Source organism: Mustela nivalis (genome assembly GCF_964662115.1).
Source record: "Mustela nivalis genome assembly, chromosome: 2".
NCBI classification, from domain to species: Eukaryota; Metazoa; Chordata; class Mammalia; order Carnivora; family Mustelidae; genus Mustela; species Mustela nivalis.
The window spans coordinates 133,555,144-133,580,497 of record NC_139021.1 but is presented as its reverse complement, the minus strand read 5'-3'; the positions used below and the strand labels follow the sequence as shown (position 1 = coordinate 133,580,497).

General features: G+C 37.9%; 1 protein-coding gene across 8 annotated transcripts in view; it reads left to right on the top strand.

Annotated features, from left to right (window-relative positions):
- Positions 1-25,354, top strand: part of ASCC1 (activating signal cointegrator 1 complex subunit 1) — a 101,150-nt gene that overhangs the window by 35,039 nt on the left and 40,757 nt on the right. For all 8 annotated transcript variants that reach the window (XR_014306864.1, XR_014306865.1, XM_082715952.1 and 5 more), the window contains exons 6-7: positions 5,757-5,893; positions 12,460-12,579. Coding sequence is in view for 6 of the 8 variants with exons in the window: in XM_082715952.1 (XP_082572078.1) it covers positions 5,757-5,893; positions 12,460-12,579 (257 nt within the window). In the remaining 2 variants the exon portion in view is untranslated. The remainder of the gene's footprint in view (positions 1-5,756; positions 5,894-12,459; positions 12,580-25,354) is intronic.

Sequence of the window (25,354 nt, the reverse complement as noted above, 5' to 3'; positions counted from 1 at the left end):
ATTTTTAGATTTCGCTATTCCTTGTTAATTGTTCATGCTGATAGCTAGCAGTTCTGCCCTAGTGGAGCCCAAATGGTGGATTAAAAGTACAATCAATGAAGGGCCTGTGAGACCGTGATGATTGCTAGTAGTAGATCACAGAGCTGCCGTTTGAATGACAGGGGTAAAGTTTTGCACCTAGGACTGCTGAGTTAGGATGCAACTTGGAACTCTGAACACAGTTTAGGCCCTCTCACAAGCTTTCTGGAGAGGTAGCTGGTTCATCATTTTCTCCTTGGAGGAGACCTTATTTAACAAATACAGAAACACCTTAGATGTGACTTAGCCATAAAGAAACACTTTCTTTTTTTTCATCTAGACAAAACTGACCTATAGGGAATTCTGTTACTTTACCTTTTGCTGCTGCTTGTTGGGTGGAAAGTCACCACCATCAGAATTTTCAGGCGCCAGTCTGGTTGTCCAACCTAATGGAGTAATAGTTCTAGCTCCGAGTAATGGTGAACTTAGAGCCAGGCCCAGTGTAATTAAAACCCCTGGAGTAAAGAAATTGCTGTTGGTCTTTCTTTATTTCAGCCAAGAGGCTTGTAGGTGGGAATATGATATATTCTAAGCAAAGAACAGTAGTGGCTCTAGAGATTTATGCCATTGTCTTGAAGATTGTTTGGTTCCACAGTAACTTTAGATAATTCAGTAAGAGAAAAGGTTTTCTTCATAGATGGCATTGCTAAAATTGAGGGTGTTTCTCCATTTATTAAAGGACTGTCCAGTAGGATCACATGTAAGTTATATAACTTCCAGCACAGATAAAGACTGAAGGCTTATGACTCAAGGTTCTCCAAAAGAATTCAGTTTGTGTGGCCTTAAGTTATCCCATCTGTTCTTTTTCCTTCTCCTTTGTGTTCTCTGTGTTTTGTTTCCCAGTATTCAGTGTTTTCTTGGCAAGTGACCTTAGGTTGACTGAAGGGGTAGGCTCTCAAAGAATAAGGTTAGGAAGGAAAAGAGCTTTATTTTGCTAGGTAGTAAGACAGTAAATTTGTGTTGTTTTAAACCATGAAATTTGTGGTAATTTGTAACAGCAGCAACTGGATGCTAATAATTTTAAACTCATGGAAAAGTTGTAAGACTAAGGATAGCATCCTTTACTCATATTTACCTATTGTTAGAATTTTACTGTTTTATCATTCTTCCTCTTTTTTCTTTCTTTCTGAACCAGTTTAGAATGCATTGTTTATATCATGGCCTTTTACCCCACCAGTGTGTGAGCAGTTCAGTTTCCCCAGGTCCTTATTGTCTGTCTTTTTGATTATAGTCATTCTGATGGGGCGTGAAGCAATATCTCATTTTGGTTTTGATGTGCATTTTCTTTTTTCTTTTTTTTTTTTTTTAAAGATTTTATTTATTTATTTGACAGAGAGAGATCACAAATAGACAGGCAGGCAGAGAGAGAAAGAGAGAGAGAGAGGGAAGCAGGCTCCCCACTGAGCAGAGAGCCCGACGCGGGACTCGATCCCAGGACCCTGAGATCATGACCTGAGCCGAAGGCAGCAGCTTAACCCACTGAGCCACCCAGGCGCCCCTGATGTGCATTTTCTTGATGACTAATGATATTAGCATCTTTTCACATGTTTCTTAGTCATTATATACTCTTTGGTGAAATATCTATTCAGTTTCTTTGGTCATTTTTTTTTTTTTTAAGATTTTATTTGTTTATTTGACAGACAGAGATCACAAGTAGGCAGAGAGGCAGGCAGAAAGAGAGAGAGGAGGAAACAGGCTCCCCGTGGAGGAAAGAGCCTGACTCGGGGCTCGATCCCAGGACCCTGAGATCATGACCTGAGCCGAAAGCAGAGGCTTTAACCCACTGAGCCACCCAGGTGCCCCTCTTTGGTCATTTTTAAATGGAATTACATATCTTTTTATTGTTGAATTTTAAGAATTTTTATATATTTATATTTATCAGATAAATGATTTGTTGTTTTTGTTTTGCTTTAATTTTAATTCTATTTTATTTATTATTATTTTTAAAAGATTTTATTTATTCGTTTGACATACAGAGATCTCAAGTAGGCAGAGAGGCAGGCAGAGAGAGAAGAAGGGAAGCAGGCTTCCTGCTGAGCAGAGAGCCCAATGCGGGGCTCGATCCCAGGACCTTGAGATCATGACCCGAGCCGAAGGCAGAAGCTTTAACCCACTGAGCCACCCAGGCGCCCCCAAATAGGTGATTTGCAAATGTTTTTCTCCCAGGTATTTTTCTCTGTGGCTTGTCTTTTCATTTTCTTAATGGGGTCTTTTGAAGTGAAAGTTTTAAATTTTGATAAAATTTAATTCATCCTTTTATTTCTTTTATAGATCATGCTTTTATGGTGTCACATCGAGGAAAGGCAAAAATCACTTTCAGAGAATTATGAGATTTGCTTTATTCTCTGGTGATCAGATTCATTTATTGTGTGAGCTTTGTTGAAATGTGTAAGGACTTGCCTCTGGGTGATGATCACATTTGTTCCATCCTCCTCTAGGTGGCTGTTACAAGTGAGACGATATATATTGATCAAAAGTGTAGGCTCTGTGGCCTGACTGCTTGGGTTTGAATTTTGGCTTCATCCCTTTACTAGCAGTGTTACTTGGGGAAAGTGATTTTATTTCTCTGTGCCTCAGTTTCCTCATCTGTAAAATGGGGATAAGATCTCTCTTCATAGGCTGTTTTCCATGTAAAGTGCATAGGAGATGTCTGGAACAGAATAAGGGTTAAAAAAATATTAGCTCTTATTACTAGGGGAGTAATTCTCAACTGTAGTTTGGGATGGAGTTGTGCATATTGGAATCATTTGGGGACTTTTTAACACTTTGCATGCCTTTCTAAAGTGACAGGTTCTGCCATGGGTTAGAGCAGCTGGGGTGATAAACATCACGCTTAGCCTTCCTTGACACATTTAAAAGCTGATTGTTTCTTAAAATCACTTTCATTAAATGAGGCAATTTGGGTTGATGTGTAGAATCACAAAACTCTTCATCAGATATAAAAATAGCTTGAGCTCCATTAACACTTAGAAAATGAATAATCTATTAACTCCCGCTGCCGAGGCAAAAATTAGGCAGTCTTAGGCAAGCCAAGAACAGAATGTAAGCTATCTGTGTTTGATAGTCCTATTTCTCTGCCTTTGGGGTGGTTTATTAGCCCAAGAATCAGATTATGGGATCAGAACTTACAATTCAGAGATAGAATTCCTGCTTTGCTCTTGTTGAGGGGAGAAGATTCTTGACTCTTTTTCTTGTCTTCATTTGCAGGGTGAATATATAGAAACCTGAGACCTGTTTACCTTCATGATCTGACATGGATTCATGATCTGACATGGGACTAGTATCAGGATATTTAAAGAATTCATATAACTCAACAATAAAAAATAGGAAATGGGCAAAGAAATTGTATAGCAGTTTCTCCAGAGGGGGTGTCCACCAAGGACATGAGAAGATATTCAACATCATAGGTCAACAGGGAAATGCAAATAAAAATACAATGAAATACTATTTCATACCCGTTAGGGTGCCTATAATAAAATTTTAAAAGAAAAGTGGTAAATGTTGGCAAAGGTGGAGAGAAATAGGAACCCTTCTACAGTGCTGCTAAGAACGTAAAACGATTCCGCTGTTGTGGCATACAGTTTGGTGGTTCCTCAAAAGATTAAGCATTAGAATTACTATATAACCCAGCAGTTCCACTCTTAGGTTTATACCCAAAAGAACTGAAAACATGGTAACACAGAAACTTGTACATGAATGTTTATAGCAGCATTATTCATAATAGCCATAAGATGGGAACAGTTCAAATGGCCATTAAGGGATGAATGAATAAACAAGTTATGTTATATACATACAATGGAATATAATTCAGCCATAAAAAGGAATGAAGTACCAGTACATGGTAAAATTTGGATGAACTTTGAATACATGCTAAGTGAAAAAAGCCAGACACAGCAGTCATATATTGTATGATTCCTTTTATATACTATATCCAGAATAGGCAAATCCAAAGAGGCGAAAAGCAAATTAGAGGTTACCAGGGGGTGAGTGATTGGGAATGAAGAGTGATTATTTAATGATTATGAAGTGTTTTTATGGGATGAAAAAAAGTTTGAGAACTAAGAAGGGCTGATGGTTGCACAATATTGTAAATACAGTACACATCACTGAATTGTACACTTTAGAATGGTTAATTGTGTATTAAGTGAATTTCACTTCAGTTTTTTTAAAAAGGGAGATTTATGAGTATATTTATATTTTTTAAAAAGATGTACTTATTTGACAGAGAAAGAAGGAGTACAAGTAGGCAGAGCAACAGGGAGAGGAAGAGGAAAAGCAGGCTCCCCACAGAACAGGGAGCCTAGTGCAGGGCTCGATCCCAGGACCCTGGGATCATGACCTGAGCTGAAGGCAGAGGCTTTAACCCACTGAGCCACCCAGGCGCCCCGCTACCAGTTCCTTCTTAAAAAATTTCTTTTATTGAGGTGAATTTCCCATAACACAAAATTAACCATTTTAAGTTGTTTTTTTTTTTAAGATTTTATTTATTTATTTGACAGACAGAGATCACAAGTAGGCAGAGAGGCAGGCAGAGAGAGGTGGGGGAAGCAGGCTCCCTGCTGAGCAGAGGGCCTGACTCGAGGCTTGATCCCAGGACCCTGGGATCATGACCTGAACTGAAGGCAGAGGCTTTAATCCACTGAGCCATCCAGGCGCCCCCAAATTAACCATTTTAAAGTGAATGATTCAGTGGCATTTATGCATTCCAAGTTGTACAACTATCAGTGCTGTATTATTCTAAAACATTTTCATCACCCCAAAAGGAAATTCTGTACCCATTAAGCATATCCTTGTCAGAATTTGTTATTTTCTGCCTTTATTTTTATTATAGCCAGCCTAATGGATATGAAATGATACCTTATTGTGGTTTTGATTTGCATTCTTCTAATGAATAATAAAGTTGAACCATCTTCATATGCTTCTTGGCCATTTGTATTTTTTCGTTGGAAAAATGTCTATTCAAGTTCATTTTCTTTTTCTTTTTTCTTCTGAGTGTAGAGAGGGGCAGAGGGAGAGAGAGACTCTTACGCAGGCTCCATGCTCAGGATGAAGCCCAAGGTGGGACTTGATCTCATGACCCTGAGATTATGACCTGAGCCGAAATCAAGAGTCAGATACTTAACTGACTGAGCCATCCAGAAATCCCTCAAGTTCATTTTCTATTTTAAAAATTGGGTTCTTTAGGGGCGCCTGGGTGGCTCAGTGGGTTAAAGCCTCTGCCTTCGGCTCAGGTCATGATTCCCAGGGTCCTGTGATTGAGCCCCGCATCAGGCTCTCTTGCTCCGTAAGGAGCCTGCTTCCCCCTCTCTCTCTGCCTGCCTCTCTGCCTACTTGTGATCTCTGTCAAATAAATAAATAAAATATTAAAAAAAAAAAGGAATCTCTTTCTTCTATGAGTTTTATGATTTTAGTTTTAATATTTAGGTCACCGATCCATTTTGATGTAATTTTTGTATATGGTATGAGGTGTGGGTCCAACTTCATTCTTTTGCGAGTGGTCATTCAGTTGTTCCAGCACCATTTGTTGAGGAGACTTTTTCTCCATTAAATTGTCTTGGCATCTGGTTGAAAATCAGTAAGTCATAGATATCTGGGCTTATCTCTGAGCTCTAAATTCTATTTCTGCCATTTTCTTTAATGTGGACTGAGTGTTTTTGTTTTTCTGTCTTTGACCACAGGATCATGGGGTTGATAGCACCATTTTCCAGAATCCCAAAAAGCTTCACCTAACCATTGGGATGTTGGTGCTTTTGAGTGAGCAAGAGATCCAGCAGACATGTGAGATGCTACAGCAGTGTAAAGAGGACTTCATTGAGTGAGTGATCTGCAGGAATGGGGAAGGGTGGTCCTCTTGTACTGGCTTCTCTTTGGTATCACAGACTTGTTTTTGCACTTGGGCGAACTTGTTGTCACATGGCAGCAAGGTCTGTTGACTCACCCACTTGTAACACTTAATATTGGACCATTGTCTGAAAGGGTTAACATGGGTTTAAAGCATATATTTATAAATTTTTATGGAAAGACTCTACCTTAAATTATACTAATTCAGTAGGCAAATTTTGTTCTTAACAGGACATCCCATCATTCTCTCCAAAAGGAAATTCTTTTCATTACCTACTGAACAGTATAGAGTACTGTACTAGTTTCTTAAGCAGGTGAACACATTACCACAAGCTTGGTGGCTTAGAACAGTGAAAATTCATTATCTTATAGTTCTGTGGGGTAGTCTGATACGGGTTTCAGTGGGCTAAAATCAAAGAATCAGCAGGGCTGTGTTCCTTTCTGGGGGCTCAAAGGAAGAGTTCATTTCCTTGCTTTTAAAGCCCATCTTCTAGAGGCCACACCCACATTCTTTGGCTAGTGACCCCCTTCTTCCATCTTCAGCAATAGCAGCTTTCCTTCTCTCTGACCCTTCTGTTACCTCATCTCTGTCTCTGGCCATAGTCGGGGGAGGTTCACTGCTTTTAAGGACTGGTGATTTGATTGAGCCCACCCAGGTAATCCAGGATAATCATGCTATCTCAGACTCCTTAACCTTAATTACATCTGCAAAAGTCTGTCTGCCATGTAAGGCAGCATATTTACAAATTCCAGAAAAGAAGATGTGAGCCTCCCTGGAGGGCCATTATTCTATTACCACAGTAACTCAAACATTATATAATAGGATTCCTTACAAAGGTCTTCATTGTATTTCAAGACTTTAATTTTCTTTTTAAAATACAGGTAGTTGTGTAAGAATACCAAAAACTGTCTAAGCAGTCTGTTTTGGTTCAGGGAAAACATTGCTATTCTGGGGGCAGACTTGTTATTCTTTTCATTATAAAATTTTAATTTACATGTACATCTGACCTAACAGTTTTATTTTAAAGAATCATCTCTTCCCTACCCTTTGCCCTTTTTCTTAAGATTGATGAAGAATAAGAGAAATTTGAAAACTGACTCACTTGAAGAGGTGTTGTTTTTTTAAATTCAGTTATAATATTCAGGTCCCATACTATTTTCATGTGGCCTTGTAGAAATGGGTCGTCTAGTTCATTGGATAAGACAAGGTAAAAGCATTAAATTTTTTTTCATTTATATGAAACTGTGTAGTATAGTGACTTATATGTGGGCCAGTTCTCCTTTTCCTTTGTTTTGAAGGCAAGATATTTTCTTTGTTTTGAAGGCAAGATATTTTTCTTGAGCAAAATCATAAGCTGATTGGGTTTGCAGTCTGCAAAGAATACTTCTTTGTCTTGATCTTTGCTCACTGATGGACATAACCATTTCTCTCCTAACCTGTCTTAACCTAAAATTCAAAATAATTGGGTATTTGTAATTAAGTATTTACAACTTCCCTGCCTAAGATAAAGCTTTATGCTTTACCTCACAAAGTGGAGCAGTGTTACCTGATTTAAGCATTAGTCCTGATACCTTAACTTATTTCCAGGTCACTTTTTTGTTAAATGAAAATGAAATGAAACTGCATTTTCTTGGGTGCCATTAGGATAATTTTGCTAAGAAGAAATTTAAAGGTAGATATTTGTTTAGGAAGGTGTTTGTTTTTTACCTACAAAAATAAGGTCACAGGTTTTTAATCACTGAATCTTTATCCTGAGCTATGGGAGGATTTAGCTGAGTTCCTCCCTTTTATGTCTCTTGGTGCCTTTTGTGACTAAACGCCAAATCTGAGCACTTTAAGCATGTCAGGGTTGGTGTGCATAGGAAATGAAGAGCAGCCTTAATAGTTCCTAAGAATTTTTGACATGACAGGATGAAAACAGTAATTGTAGTTTTTCAAATTCAGCAAAGCTTTTGAAATAGGACAAAGTTACATTGCCAAAAATCTGCAGTGCAGGCAGAAATTTTTTTGAAGATGTTTTTTCAAAAAGCTGGAAAGATTTAAAACCAGCAAGTAAAGTAAGCCTCCCCAGCCCTCTTCTCCCACCTTTTCCTCTGCCGCATATACTTGTTTAAAAAGTACATAGTGCAAAATTAATTTATTTCTGAGGAGAGTGAGAATCAGATTGGCTGTTTAGATTGGCTAGAAGTGCCTAGTTTCCCTAAAAGGAAAAAATGTTTGCTAAAACAAAGTACATGTGTACACACACACACACACACACACACTTATACAATAGCCTTGGTGAGTAAAATTTATCATTTAACTTTTTTCCCTTTCTTATTCTTACTGTTTGATCTCAGCCTTTGTACTTGGTATACTTACACTGACAGTAAATAACGGCATTTCTAATCTGAACCTTTTTATGATGTGAAGATGCCAACTTAAAATATAAGAAAGGAAAACACTGCAATTGAACAGACTAATATATAACATGCTGTAGTACTTTGATGGCTTTTTAAGTGGAGACATTAAATAGGGGTGCCCGGGTGGCTCTGTTGGTTAACTGTCTGCCTTCAGCTCAGGTAATGATTCTGAGGTCCTGGAATTGAGTCCCACATCAGGCTCCCTGCTCAGTGGGGAGTCTGCTTCTGTCTTCCTTTGTCTCTTCTCCTGCTTGTGCTCTCTTTCCCTCTCTCTCTCTCAAATAAATAAATACAAATTTTTAAAAAAGATATTAAATAAATATGGCTCGACTCAGAATTAAAACTGTGCTGCTATATATAGATATTTTAAAGAAATGGGTAGTTGAATATTTGTTTTAAATTTTGGGGGTTTTTTGAGTTTAAGGGTTGTTACCTGACCAGAAACATAACTTTGATTTCACTTCTTAAACTAACGGCTCATGTAGCTTTATCGATTCCAGATGAATTATTCAGTGTTCAGTAAACGCCGAAGCTTTAAATGTCTCCCTTGTGACTTTTCTTTGTGAGATGTAGAGCACAAACAGCATAGTGGCTCAGAGTGTATAGTCTGACAAATCTGCAGTACTTTCAAATTCCAGTATCACTCTTCCTGTACCTAAGTGTTCCCCATAGGCCTTAGGTAACACCAAATAATAAGGTAAAAAGGGACAAGAGCAAGGAGAGAAGAGGAAAAACACCCACAGACAAATGTTGCTTCCTAATCATTGCCTCAGATGTCACTCAGTTGAAAAGTATGCTCCCTGGTGTTGAGGGTGGGATAGTTTTGTCACCAAGACAAAGAGCCATTTATCAGGCAAACCACCGAATTTCTGTCTTGGTAAATCCTAGGGAAGGTCAGAAGAGTTTCTGATCCTAAAGGGCAGGCTTTAGGTCCTGTTTCATTGTTTCATTTTTTGTTGTTCCTGGTACCCCAGCTCATTCTAAAGATTTGAGGTGGTTCGTGAGTGAGGACATACATACAAAACAAATGTTAAAGTCGGAACGGGAGAAAATGTTTACCAGAAAACCAAGGAAAGCTTATAATTGTACTTGAGCAATAGAATTCAATAGTTTTTAAGCACTGGTATACTTGAACTACATTCCAGAAGGAAACACATCGATTATCATCATTCTTAACTGATGAAAAGGAGCATAACAGTTTTTTAGAAGAAAATCCTTTGCTTGTTCTCAATCTGAGAAAAACTTGTCATGTAAATATTAACCCAAAATGATGATGAGCAGTGTCTTCAACAGGAATTTTGCAGAAGATACAACAACATTGGTCACATGGTTCTCTCTTGTATTGATCCCTAGAATTTGAGAGTGTAACATTAGACATAATCCAGTAAAAACATTTTAGTGGGAAACTAAACCAATGGTTTGGTGCTTTTGGGTGATCTAATGGTTTCATGCAGGGTTAGAGCTGAAATCAGCAGAGGAATGTATAGTTAGTATTAAACTGTTTTTCTCCTGTAAGTTTGGTTGACTACATTTTGAAAGGATTGAATGGCAATCTTTCATATTGAATTCTTTGGCTATTACTTGGAATGGAGATACATTGTGTTGTTCATTGAAGCTACAGGCCTTAGGTAATAGTTCAGAGCTTGACTTGTGTTTTGGAATACCCCACTTACTAGAGCATGAAGGCAATAATTTTTCTCGAATATCTGGCCAAAATAGTAATTTGTTTCTTACTGAAAGAGATCCTGGTCTTGTGCAGTAATATGGTCTTCAAGTTTTAAGGGAACCTTTTTTTTTTTTTTTTTTTAAGATTTTATTTGAGGAGGAGAGAGCACAAGCGGGGTAGTGGGGAGGCAGAGAGGGAGGGAGAAGCTGACTCTCCACTGAGCGGGGAGCCCAATTTGGGGCTCAATCCCAGGACCCTGGGGTCATGGCCTGCGTTGAAGGCAGACACTTAACCGACTCAGCCACTCAGGTTCCCCTAAGAGAATCTTTACCATGAAGATTCCTGGCTCCAGAGGGTTTCCCTATGGCCTTAGTTCAGTATCAAGAGAACTTTCTTTGATAGCTTTTTTGAGAATTGCCTTTTGGTGGATCCCAACATCCTTTTGCCTTTGATTAGTGCCACATGGTTTTCAGTGACATTATAGGGATGTGTCCACATTCTTCTCAAAATTGACCAGAAAAGCCTCTCTTTTTAGAGTAGAATATCTGCTCAGTGTTTACCAGAGATTTATGGAGTACCAGGTGCCGGGGATCTAGTAGAAAAGATGGATCGACTTCCTGGCCTTGGGGGGCTTGCAGAAGACTGTGCTGGTGAATTGATTTTTAGCTGGGTTTCAGCTTGGCACTGCAAGGCCATTTCTGGTTGAAGTACAAGTCTGTGTAAGGGGTCTGGGAAGAAGCAGGATGGTGAGGTTTTACTTAACACAAAAGTAATACATGCACATGTAAAACTAATATAATATTGTATATCAGTTATTCTTGAATTAAAATAAAGTAATACATACTAGTTTTGGAAAAGTCAAAGTTGCAGATAAAAAAAAATACCACTTTTAATCTTATTACCTAAATATAATTACTATTAATGCTCTCACACTTTTTTATATGCATGTGTGTATTTTTTCAAGGTGTAATTGACTTACAGCAAAATGCACAGACCTTAAGTGTAGTTGATGAATTTTAACAAATGCATAGACTTATGTAATTTCAGCCAAATCAAAATGTTGTACATTGTCATCACTCTGTGAAGTTCCTTCATGACCTTTTCCAGTAAATTCACTTCTTCCAGAAATAACTGTTGTTCTGATTTCTATTTCCATAGATTAATTTAGCTTGTTCTTGAATGTCACATAACAAATCATTCAGTATAAACATTTTTGTGTTTGACTTCTTTTGCATATATGTGTAATAGATAAACTTGTGTTTGACTTCTTTTGCATCTGTATTTTTATATTAACTTTTTAATGGGTAATACATTTATATGGTTCAAAATTTTAAAGATTCAAAGGATATGCGGTGAAGAGTTTCTTTTCCACTGCTATTCCCACCAAGTACCCTGCTCTCCTGTCTAAAGGCAGGAGATTTTAAGAGATTTTAGCAGCTTCTTTGTATCCTTCCAGAGATTTTATGTATGTACAAGGAAATGTATATGTGTGTGTACATAGATTTTTCTTACCCTGTCTTTTGCACAAATAGTAACATACATCATGCACATTGTCGTGCACATTTTATTAAAACCCTAATGAGTGTTTAATCTGTTTCCAGTCTTTGGCTGCTCCAAACAATGCCTCAGTCAAACCCTATGCATAAATTATTTTTCATGAGTATGAGTATGACCTATTACATCATATCAGGAAGTATGTATTGTCTGGTTCTTTTTTGTATGTGTGATAAGCCTGATCAGTGGGTTCAGGTGTGGTTAGCCCTCCGTAAGGATCTCTTTATCTTTTCTCCAACCTTCTGCTGTTAGGTTCTAGAAGCCATTGCTAATCATTGTCTCCCATCCATTATTTTGTCAGGGGTTGCAAAATGGTGATATTATATAATTTCATCATTACTTCTGCATCTATCACTTGGAATTCTTCTGTATTTGTCAGTTGGAATTCTGTAAAGAGCTTTCCTTTATCAGCTATGGTTGGATATGTAGCTGAAATTCATAATTATTTCCTTCGGTTTTGCTCCTAGAAATTGAATTGCTTGGACAAAAAAGGGTTTCTATTCTTGAAGGCTTTTTATAAATATTGCCAAATTGCTGTTAAAGATTAGTACTACTTTATGCTTCCACCATTGTTAGATGAGTAAAATGGTGTTTGCAGCTTGTAGAAATAATGAAATAAAACCCAAGAGATGAGCAACAATGTCTTTGTCAATCAGAGCTGCCATTCCTTGGATTTTTTCCTCTCAGTATAATAAACTGGTATTGACATAACTGTAGTGTGACTTTGGAAATACTTGTGTTTCTAGTTGGTGTGCATAGAATGTGTTAATTTTGAAATTAGAAGGATGGTTAGATAATACTGTTAGTAAAGAAATCTTAACAATTTCATTTTTGTAATATTTGACTCTGTATAATAACCATGTTTAAAATGGCCTTTTCAGATTAAACAGAAAAATCTAATGTTTTTTCCTTTGCAGTGACATTTCTGGGGGCAAACCCTTAGAAGTAGAGATGGCAGGGATAGAATACATGAACGATGATCCTGGCATGGTGGACGTTCTTTATGCCAAAGTCCATATGAAAGATGGCTCCAACAGGTATGTTTCTGTAATGCTTCTTTGCTTCTACCAAGAAGTTCCTAAAAGCATTCCTAGAAGTTCAACAAGTTTTGATTCCTTTTCTTTGAGATCTTATTATTGTAGAATGTGTCAGTTCTTTCTTTTTTTTTTAAAAAATAGGTAGCTAATATTTTAAAAGAGGAATTTGTTGCAGGAAAAAGTATCAGATAATTAATCTGATAATTATTGAGTTACTTGGATGATATATATTGATTATAGCAATCTAGTTTTTAGGAGCTCAGTGCTTTCTTCATGTTTTTCGGGTTATAGGAGGTAGGAAGGATGGCATTTTAGGATGGTGGTTGTAAAAGTGACACAATGCAGGTCTAGTGGATACCAGGACAAAATGGGGATAACTATACAAACTCTGTAGGATTATTAGGATTAAGGTAATTTATATGAGTCTTAGAACAGTGCTTAGCACATGTGGACATCATCAAAACACACGTCAACAAATGTTTACTGTTTTTTACTAGTGTTACTATCACACTTAGATCATGCTAGGGATTCTCGGTCTGCAACCCAGGTTATTTCTGAGGCTAGCCTAGGCATCTAGAGCCATTTCCAATGTTAACACCATTTATTAGTCTAGTCAAGGTCTTCAGTGAGCAGAGGAACCAAACTTGAATTGGAAGTTTGTTTTTGTCGTCTCTTCATTAAGGCAGGATAGAACAGAACTCATACTGAACCAAAAACCCTCTAGAGAAGATCGAAATCTCTAGGCGAGCCCCCAAATTGATTTGCTTTTGTAGAGGATCCCTTGTAAGGTTTCAGTTATCTCAATTCAAATTGATAATCTCAATTATCTCCTATCTCAATTCAATTGGAAGTGAATGGAGGAAGGCAGGAAAAGACAATAGAATCAGGTGTTGTATGTGTTTGGACCAGATTTGTCTTTCAGATACTTAACATATGCCTAAATAAACATACTAATGACCTTACCTTAAAAAGTTAGGGGCACAAAGTTGTTCCTTTAGGACATCCCAAAACATTTCTGCCAGGTTGGAGTTTGATATCTGGTATGGATCATTCACTTTGTGTTATAAGCTATAACTATCCAAACATTTTCACTGTGTTGTAGGGCTGCTGTATATGGGGTAGATTACTTTTCAGTTTTATGAACAAAAAACAGTGAATGATAAGGTAGTAGGTCTCAAGCTTTTGGGGCATATAATCACTTTAATTTCTTAAAAATTACTGAAGGTACCAAAGAGCCTTTCTTTATATGGGTTATAGTTATCAATGTTTACCTTATTGGAAGTTAAAACTGCAAAATTTAACATTTGATAGTTCATTAAAAATAGAAACAAGATATTTATTGTTTATGTAAATAAAATTTTTCATGAGAATTCTGTTTCCCAAACAAAAAATATTTAGTGAGAAGGTTGGCATTGTTTTACATTTTTTTAAGTTTCCGTAATAGAATAGACCGCTGTGTTCTCAGATCTGCTTCTCTCTTCAGTCTGTTGCAGTATGTTGTTTTGATTGAAGTATATAAGAAAATCTGGACTCATATAGAAATGTATTTGGGAACATGAAAAGTACTTTAATGGTATTTTCGGATAATTCTGGATATTTAGTACTACACTAAAACTTGACAAGTTATAGTTTTGAAAAGGTCATTTGCAATGGTGAACATACCATACTCTTGCATTAAAATCCATTGGTCTCTTGGATTTTTAAAAAAATATTTTATTTATTTATTTCATAGAGATCGCAAGTAGGCAGAGAGTCAGGCAGAGAGAGAGAGGGAGAATCAGGCTCCCTGCTGACCAGAGGGCCCGAGAAAATCTGGACTCACATAGAAATGTATTTGGGAACATGAAAAGTACTTTAATGGTATTTTCGGATAATTCTGGATATTTAGTACTACACTAAAACTTGACAAGTTATAGTTTTGAAAAGGTCATTTGCAATGGTGAACATACCATACTCTTGCATTAAAATCCATTGGTCTCTTGGATTTTTAAAAAAATATTTTATTTATTTATTTCATAGAGATCGCAAGTAGGCAGAGAGGCAGGCAGAGAGAGAGAGGGAGAATCAGGCTCCCTGCTGACCAGAGGGCCCGATGTGGGGCTCGATCCCAGGACCCTGAGATCATGACCTGAGTCAAAGGCAGAGGCTTTAACTCACTGAGCCACCCAGGTGCCCCTCTGTCTTTTGCATTTTGACTGGATCTTTAACCTATGCTTGTATTGGTCATTTAGAAAACATTGGTTCACTGAGTTATACAGCTGTTCCAAATGTTGAGACATTTCATTATGCAATATTAAAAATGAATTAATAACGCTACTAATTTCATCACAGTCTTTAAGTATTAGGAAGCTGCCGTCAAGCTCATGGTAGCTGATACACATTTCCTAAAATTCTAATTTTCACTTGAGAGCTTGAATTTTATTATTGGCCAAAAATACTGTTTTCCTTGAAGTTCTTTTTTGAGAAAATGTCTGTCAAATAACCAAGTCTGAATAACCATAATTTGTCTGTCATTTGTTCTTTCAAATACAAATGGTGTTCATGGACAAAGAAACTAGCTCAGCTCTAGCTCTGACAGCCTCACACAAGTGCTTTTCCTCCCGACAGCCATCTACTTCGGTATATAGCCCAACTGCTTTATACGTACTGCCAGTTTATCCCACAGGGATATTAAAAAGGCATGTATTTGAGGCCCCTGGGTGGCTCAGTCGGTTAAGCGTCTGCCTTCGTCTCAGGTCCTGTTGGGCACCTTGGTCACTGCGGAGCCTGCTTCTCCCTCTGCCCCTCCCCTGCTCATGTTCTCACTCTCTCTCAAACAAATAAATAGAATCTTAAAAAAAAAAAAAAACCAGGTACTCAAGGCCTGAGCTTTAATAAAATTGATCATTTTTACTGTTTCATCAAGGATAAATGAAACTAGATTTTTTTTGGACGTATAATGAAAATGTATTCCTGCTAGTACAGTTTGGTGCTGCTGTCTTCCTTCATGCTGAGGTGCTGACAGTTTACCCAGCATTTTTGCACCATCCCTGTAAATGCCATTGCAATGAAAAAGGCAAATAATGTCCTACAATTATTATAAATATAGTTTTAGCCTCATAGACTCCCCTCAAATAGTCTTGGGGACCTCCAAAGGTCCACAAATGATAGTGCAACAATCTTTGATCTAGGTAAGGGTTTTTGTTTTTGTTTCTGTTTTTTAAAAGATTTTACTTATTTATTTGAGAGAAAGATAGCACAAGTAGGCAGAGTGGCAGGCGGAGGAAGAGGGAAAAGCAGGTTCCCTGTTGAGCCCCATGAGCCCCATGTCGGAGCTGTATACCAACCAGGACCCTGGAATCACGACCCCAGCCTAAGGCAGAGGCTTTAACCCACTGAGCCACTCAGGCGCCCTGTGTATTATCTCTGTTTTATCTTTGCAACGTCTGTGTAAGATAGATGCTATTAGTGTGCCCATTTTATAGATAGGGAGGTTCACAGAGTTTAAGTAGTTTGGCCAAGGAAAGCCTAGACATCAAAACCATACTCTCAATCCCTAGGCCAGAATAAAGGTTTTCAGTGTGTGTATGCTAGGTTAAGTAGGATAGACTCTTTTCCAATTCTTACTTCTAGAGTAAAATGGAAAGTTGTGACCCACTTTTTTTTTTGAAAGTGGTAAAATTTGCATAACATAAAAATCACCATTTCAGCCATTTTATTTAAAGTATATGATTCCGTGGCATTAAGGACATCAATAACATTGTGCAGCCATCACCACTTTTAGTTCCAGAGCATTTTAATCACCCCAAAAGGAAATCCTATACCTTTCAAATAGTCATTCCCCACTGTTCCATACCCCCCTATTCTCCTCTCCCCAGCTCCTGGCACTAAATCCACTAATCCACTGACTGTCTCTCTCTTTTTGTTCATAGTAGTTTAAACCTTACTGTTGTGGAACTGAAATCTGTGCTAGCCTATAGACATACAGTTAACATGGTGCTATATGGAAAATTTAGATGGGATTGTAGCATTTCATTAAATAATACAGTGAGTTTTTCCTAATCTATAGCTTCAAGTCTGTTTTAACATACAGATGTCATAGGCTCCACAGTTTTAATTTACTCTATTCTTGGTGGCCCTAGAAGGAAAAAGAGAGGTCACTGGAAAGAGATAATAAAATCATTACTTTGAGTTTTTCCATTGGATATCTTTACCTTTTGCTTTAATGGTTAGACCCTTCATTCTATAGGAGGTCTTCAAGTGTAAAGAATACAGGGTTTTGAGATTGGAAGAAAATAAGAGCTGTAGAAGCTAGATGGCTTTTGAAGACAGTGCTCAGACATAATTGGTATCCACATCAATGGAACAGTGGGTACTTCAAAGGTAAATACACCCATTATTTTCCCGTAGATCCAGCCCTTACAAATTTTGCACACTTACTGTTGTCAGGGCTTTGTAAATTGAAAGGTCTGAAGACATAGCCACTGAATCCAATGGTGTAATCCACAAAGAACATTTTTTTAGTAATTCCCATCTCTCTTACTGCCTTTTTTTCCCCTATTATACATTCCTCTTTCACAAGGAGAGACATGTTTATGTTATTTAAAAAAGATTTGTGAATTTCCATCCTCAAATTTGTGGGAATTACTAAGAGACTTAAACACCTCTTATTTAATTCAGTTTTAAAACAATTTGAATGCCTCCTTTGTGCAAGGTGTTTGGGGAGGCTGTGCAAATTGGTACAGAAAGGAACATTAAATCTTTTTGCTTGTTTATATGAAGAGATACTACTCAGTGCAGGAGGCATGGGAGAGAGGCCATGTATTAAAGATACATTCAACTTTCTTTGTATGATTTCATGTAGTTTAATCAGAGATTCCTTCCCTTAAACTGACTGAATGTGAAGCCTGACATTTAAAAGGATGGAACCACTTAGATCAGATTTTTCTTCTGGAGACTTTGAGCTGGGGCACTGTAGGTTCACTTAGTAATGCATTCTTGGGTTTGGTAAAGCATGACTGGGTGAGGAATTTGCGGCAATGTTGTACTCATTACTTAGTAGTCAGCTGTTGCTAAGATTTAAGTATTGAAGAAAGTGGCTCTTCTGTTCTGTCTGGTACCGTCACATGAGCTTCCATCCTTGCCCCTCGAAGAAGAATGGCTTCCTCACATTTTGCTGAGAACACAAAAGCAACTCGGTGGCTTCCTTCCTTTTTCCCCTCACAGTCTACCTGCTCTCATCACCATGCCCCACTCAATTTCATTCTCTTTCTGAAGAATGGCATACATTATCTCTGATGAGGCTATAATCTCTTGTTCTGCTCTCATTCCTTCTTACCTCCTCAAAGACCTGCCTCCACCAGCTATTCCCCCTTGCAGTGCATTGCTAGTCTTCTTTTCCCTCAGGCATTTTTCAGATGCCCTGCCTATGAGGCATAGTAGACTCCTAGGGCTTCCATCTTGAGGAGGGCAGATCTCAGAGTACACTGGGGTGAGGGCTGTGGTTGAGATTCTAGGGGCGCGTAGACAGGCAGCAAAACTCTGCTCATGTGTGGGCAAGTTCTGTAAAGGAAGGCTTCACAGAGGAAGTTTCTCTGCTGAACAAGGAGTTGGCAGGCCAAGAGAGTAGCATTTTAGGAAAAGGGAGTAAGTAGCAAGTGCAGATCTAGAAGCACTATTATATGCCATGTAAAGGAAGCTGGATTTTCATTGGTTATTTGTTTATTCAGCATGAATTTATTGAGTGCCTGTTGTTTGCCAGGCACTGTGGTAAGGCTGTGAATACAGAATGGTGAATAAAGCCAGGCGTGGTCATTATCCCTATGTTGTATGCAGACTGATGGAGGAACATTTGCTAACAAATAACACACAAATGTATAGTAAACCCTTGAACAACATGGGTTTGAACTCCACTAGTCTACTTATATGCACGTTTTTCTTTCTTTTTTCTTTAAAGATTTTATTTATTTATTTATTTATTTTTAAAGATTTTTATTTTTTTATTTGACAGAGAGAGATCACAAGTAGGCAGAGAGGCAGGCAGAGAGAGAGAGGAGGAAGCAGGCTCCCTGTGGAGCAGAGAGCCCGATGCGGGACTCGATCCCAGGACCCTGAGATCATGACCTGAGCCGAAGGCAGTGGCCTAACCCACTGAGCCACCCAGGCGCCCAAAGATTTTATTTATTTATTTGACAGACAGAGATCACAAGTAGGCAGAGAAGTGGGCGGAGAGAGAGGAGGAAGCAAGCTCCCCTCTGAGCCCGATGCAGGGCTCCATCCCAGGACCCTGAGATCATGACCTGAGTCAAAGGCAGAGGCTTTAACCCACTGAACCACCCAGGCGCCCCCATTTTTTCAGTAAATACAGTATAGTACTAACAATCTATTTTCCTTAGGATTTTCTTAATATTTTCTTTTCTCTAGCTTAGTTTATTGTAGGAATACAGTATATAATACATATAACATACAAAATACGTGTTAATGAACTCTTTATGTTCTCAGTAAGGCTTCCCATCAACTGTAGTCTGTCAATAGTTAAGTTTTAGGGGACTCAAAAGTTAGCCATGGATTTTCAACTGCACAGGGGTCGGTGCCTTTAACCCTTGCATTGTTCAAAGGTCAACTATAATTGCAAACTGTGATAAATATGAAGCAGAGGGAAAATGATGCTCTGTTACAAGAACTATCATAGCAGTGTTGACTGGGGGAAGAGCAGGGTCAAGAAAAGCCTTTCTCAGGAATCAATATTGAATTGAGATCAAAGAAGTGAGAGTTTGCCAGCAAAGGAGAGGTGGGAACCCACCTGTTTGTTGTTCTAGGCAAAAGAAAATACAGAGCAAAAGCCCTGAGGCAAGAAAAAGTCTAGCAGATCACAGCTATGGGTGAGGTTTAACGAGGAAGAGGTAGGGTAACCGGAGAGGGCCACATGAAGGAATTAGAGGGGCTTGGACTGATAGTGGCACTAGATAAAAGAATGAAGATTAAACAAGAAGAGATCCATATCAAGATAAATCTGAAATGGAAATACAGAGCACCAAAGACAGATCTTAAAAAGAAGTCACCCACAAAGGGGTTACAGTTATAAGGAACTCTCAGTAGCAATAGTGGAAGTCAAAAGATAGCAGAACATTTTCTACAGAAAATATTGGTGAACCTGGAATTGTGTACTCAGAAAAAAACAGTCTTTAAGAACAAAGGTGAGAGGGGCGCCTGGGTGGCTCAGTGGGTTAAGAACAAAGGTGAGGGGCACCTGGGTGGCTCAGTGGGTTAAAGCCTTTGCTTTCGGCTCGGGTCATGATCCCAGGGTTGTGGGATCGAGCCCCGCATCCGGCTCTCGTCTCAGCGGGGGGCCTGCTTCCTCCTCTCTCTCTGTCTGCCTCTCTGCCTGCTTGTGATCTCTGTCTGTCAAATAAATAAATAAAATCTTAAAAAAAAAAAAAAAAAGAACAAAGGTGAAATGTGGGCACCTGGGTAGTACAGTCAGTTAAGCATCCAACTCTTGGTTTTGGCTCAGGTCAGTCCTGAGATTGAGCACCGCATCCGGCTCTGTTCTCATTGTGGAATCTGTTGGAGATTTTCTCCCCCTCTCCCCGGCCTGTTCATGCTCTCTCTCTCTCAAATCTTTTAAAAAATGAACAAAGGTGAAATGAAGACTGTTACAGATGAACAAAAACTCCGAGAATTTATCACTGTGAGATGTCTACAGTTAAATAATGTATAAAGGATATATTTCAAGAAAAGGAAAATGAATCCAGAGTGTTTGAGGTGCAGGAAGGTTAGTTTGAGATGTAGAAAAGAATTGTAAATACATAAAATGCAGACATCGTCTATACAAAATAATTATTTTATAGTGGGGAGAGTTTTTTAAAAAGATAGAGCTAAAAATAAATAAAAATTTAAAAAAGAGAACATTAGTCAGTTAACATAAGTGTCAGCTAAGAGCACTGCAAGTCAAGATTGAGGAGAATTCTGGAGTTAACATATTCTAGTTTTTTTTTAATTATTTGGGGGGATGGTATTAAGATATTTCTTAACTTTGTTAAGCTAACTGCATACAGTAAAAATTTAAAAGTAAACCTAAAAGAACAAAGGAGCAAATATTAATTTATAAAAAGGAGCAAGAAGCATAGGAAAAAGTGGGATGAATATTTAAACATAAGATGATAAGAAGTCCAGATATATGTATACATATATATATAATATTTTAATGATACATGTTAATGAATAAACTCACTGGTTAAGAAAGATATATTAAACAAAATTCAGTTATATGCTCTTTACCAGAGATACACCCATTCATGAAGTTGCAGTAGAGAAAGGTAAAAGATACAGTAGGTAAATACCAAAAGGAAGTTTGCATAGCAGAATTAATATCAAGCACGTTAGGCTTAGCAGTAGAGAGGACTGTTATATAATAATAAACAATTTACGAAGATGGTATAATTTTTAACTTATATGAATACATTAGAGCCACCTCAAAGTTGATTTAACCAAATTTGTGTAATTAATTTTTTATTGGGGAGAAATTACAGATTTCTATTACCTACTTCAGATGCAGTGGCCAGGGGAGGCATCTCTAAGGAGTTGACATTGGAGTTTAGACTTAAACAAAGGAATGGTAGTAAGAGTATTTTGGGCAGAGGGAAGAGCAAGTGCAAAGACCTCGAGAAAGAGCATGGTGTGTTTCAGCACTTAAAGACCAGGGGAGATAAACAAGGGAGATGAGGCCAGAGAGGTAGACAGAGACTTGATTACACAAAGTCTAGACAGTTGGTAAAGAATTTGTATTGTTTTCCTAGGTGCATCGAAGGGTTTTAAGCAATCTAGTGACATGATCTTTCATTTTAGTATATGTGCTGCCGAAGTGAGCACATGATCTTTCATTTTAAAAAGGTAATGTGTGGTAGAATGGATTAGAGGGGGATAGAATGCAAGTGGAAAAATCAGGTCATACTGCAATCCAGGCTAGAGTTGAAAGTAAGTAGCCAAGTTAGAGTGATGACAATGATGAAAAAAAATAAAAAGACACCATCCATTACAGTAGCACCAAAACCCATAAGGTACTTAGGAAATAACTCTAACAAAGTGTGTGTAAGACCTTTTTGCACAAAATTATAAATTATAAATAAATTGAGACATTGTTCAAGTTCATTGATAGACTTAGTTTCATAAAGATAGTAGTTTTCCTCAAATGGTTCTATATAAATTTAATGCAACTATGAGACTACATATATAATTGAAATGAAGAGGCAGGAATGGGAGGGGGAAGTATTTAAAAGTCATTATAGGAATCCAGGTGAGAAATAAGACCTGAACTAGAATAGTAGTGACAAGAACTGATATGTAGATTAAAAAAGAGTGAACTTGGGCACCTGGGTGGTGGGTTAAGTCTCTGCCTTCGGCTCAGGTCATGATCTCGGAGCCTGCTTCTCCCTCCCCCTCTGCCTGCCTCTCTGCCTACTTGGGATCTCTCTCTCTTCAAATAAATAAATTCTTTAAAAAAAAAAAATAGTAAACTGCTTTATTGGGCAGTTTTCTGAAGGTGGAATGTAGGAGTTATGAATATGATCCATTGCGACTGAGCTGTTAATCTCAGGAATACAAAGATGAATTCAGACCAGGAAATCTAATAACATCCAACTCAATAGATCATATTTAAAAATGATATCTAAATACATGTCTAAGAGGTTTTGATGAAATTCAGCCTACTGTTTTTCATTAAAAACTTTCAGAAAATAGAAACATATTGCCTAAAATAATAAATATCTATCTTAAGGCAGAAGCTAGCAATCCTATTGAATGGTTATTTGTTGGGTTTATCATTGCCATTATAATCAGAAATAAAGCATGATTGCCTGTAATAACCATTACTCTTAAACACATTGTTCAGAAAGCTCACATTAAATCCTAAACCATAAAACAGAGAGCAGTTGAAGACAAAAATTGCCGTTGAGGATAACATTACAGTCTACTGAAAAGCTCTACAATTGATAAGACATCAGTTAAAGTGCTAATAAGTGGTTGGGCAAAAATAAATACCCCAAAATAAATAATTTAATACTGACAAAGTAAACACCATAAGAGATACACAAATGGGTAAAATGACCCTTGCCTGAAGGACCTTAAATCTCCCTAAGCACTAAACTATTAAGAGAAAACACACAAATTTTAAAAATAGGAGAAAACTAAGTAGATGTTTGATTAGTGACATGAGGAGTTCCTTGCTAATAAAGCTATAAATTAGGACAAAATTTCCAGAAAGCAAACTGGCACTTTTATTTTATACTTCTTGCACTTGCTTATTTTCCCTATAGGAATTTTTGTAGTGGAATCTAATCAGATCTATGGACAGATCTCTCTATGTGGGAGATATCCATTCCAGTATTGCATGTAACAGTATATGCAGGAAACATTCTAGAGAAACGTCACGATGGGGCACCTGGGTGATTCAGTGGGTTCAGCCTCTGCCTTTGGCTCGGGTCATGATCTCAGGGTCCTGGGATCGAGTCTCATATTAGGCTCTCTGCTCAGCAGGGAGGCTGCTTCCTCCTCTCTCTCTCTGCCTGCCTCTCTGCCTACTTGTGATCTCTGTCTGTCAAATAAATAAATAAAATCTTTAAAAAAATCACAATGAGAGGAGTGGGAAATAAACTATGATCTATAGAATAGAGAATACTGGGGATCAGCTGGGAATGATGGCTGGAAAAATGGGAAATATTCACTGTAGAGTATTATCTGATGAAAACAGTTTACAAAACAATTTGTAGATATACATTTACTTTTCTCTCAAATGTGGGAAAACAGAGCAAAAGAGAAATAAATCATTTAATGTCAGTACATAAAACTCTTATCAGTGGTTCTTTCCAGATAGCAAGTGATTTTTTTTTTTAAGCTTATCTGTTTTTTGTTTTTGTTTCAATAATATTGGTATAATAGCCAAGTGTTACTCTTGCTCTGGTGTACTTGGTCAGGTCAGTGTCAGTAGTAATTAGCATGTGTGGGAAGTGGTAGCATTACAGTTGACCTTGCTCTGACTGTGAAGCCTTTGCTCATGCTGAGGCTAAGAGGGGATTAAGGACAACTGGAGACAGACCACTCTTGAGAAGTTTGCTGAAAAGATGAGAGAAGTGTACGTGTATGTGTGCACTTAAAGATAAATTCCATAGCAGTGCAGCCTGACATATCTCTGTACCATCTTTGAGTTTGCCATCTTCCTTTCATACCCAAGCTGCTGCTGCTTCCTTTTTTTTTTTTAAGATTTTATTTTTAAATAATCTCAACACCCGATATAGGGCTCGAACTCACAACTCCCGAGATCAAGAGTTGCACGCTGTACTGAGTGAGCCCGCTAGGTGCCCCCCGAAGCTGCTGCTTTTTGCTTTGTTTTCTTTTTAAAATTTTAGGCTTCCGTGGGTTAAGTGAAAGTCAGCTGGCTCCCTTTCCCCTGCACTGCCCCTCTCTGTGTTCCTCCCTAGTAGATGGTAAGCAGAACAGACGCTACTGAGAGTCATTGTGTGCTATGCATATGATTTTATACAAATAGGACCCATATGGGTTAACAGTCCATTCATCTTATGACATGTAACCTAGAAGTTACTTTTATGTCTTTGTGTGTAGATCTTATCAAGTACAGCTACATTTGTCCTTCTAAGCCGTAGCCTGTATGCTGTAGGACTTACTTGCTTAAAAATCTCCCACCAGAAATACAAATCAAAACTGCAGTGAGATATCACCTTACACTTGTCAGAATGGCTAAAATCAACAACACAAGAAACGGCAGGTGTTGGCAAGCATGTGGAGAAAGGGGAATCTTCTTGCACTGTTGGTGGGAATGCAAACTGGTGCAGCCACTCTGGAAAACAGTATGGAGGTTCCTCAAAAAGGTAAAAATAGAACTACCCTACGATCTAGTAATTGCACTATTTCCCCAAAGAATACAAAGGTATTTTTCCTAAAGAATGCAAAAATACTAATTCAAAGGGGTACATGCACCCTGTTGTTTGTAGCAGCATTACCAACAACAGCCAAATTCTGGAAACAGCCAGGTATCCGCTGATTAATGATGAATGGATAAAAAAGTTGTTTGTGTGGGGAAAGTGGGTGAGGGGATTAATGAGTGCACTTGTGATGAGCACCAGGTGTCATATGGAAATATTGAATCACTGTATTTACACTAATATTACACTGTAAAGTGACTGGAATTTAAATAAAAACTTAAAAAAGGAGTGAGAAAAAAATCTCCCATCTTTTCATATCATCTTATGAATTAATTCATAGTCCCTAGTCGGCATTCAAGGTCTTCCAGTATGAGATAATCTTCCAGTAAGACCAACTTAATATATTTTTTTAATGGTTTATAAACATATATTTTTATCCCCAGGGGTACAGGTCTGTGAATCACCAGGTTTACACACTTCACAGCACTCACCAAAGCATATACCCTCCCCAATGTCCATAATCCCACCCCCTCTCCCAACCCCCTTCCCCCCAGCAACCCTCAGTTTGTTTTGTGAGATTAAGAGTCACTTATGGTTTGTTTCCCTCCCAATTCCATCTTGTTTCATTGATTCTTCTTCTACCCACTTAAGCCCCCATGTTGCATCACCACTTCTTCATATCAAGGAGATCATATGATAGTTGTCTTTCTCTGCTTGACTTATTTCGCTAAGCATGATACGCTCTAGTTCCATCCATGTTGTCGCAAATGGCAAGATTTCATTTCTTTTGATGGCTGCATAGTATTCCATTGTGTATATATACCACATCTTCTTGATCCATTCATCTGTTGATGGACATC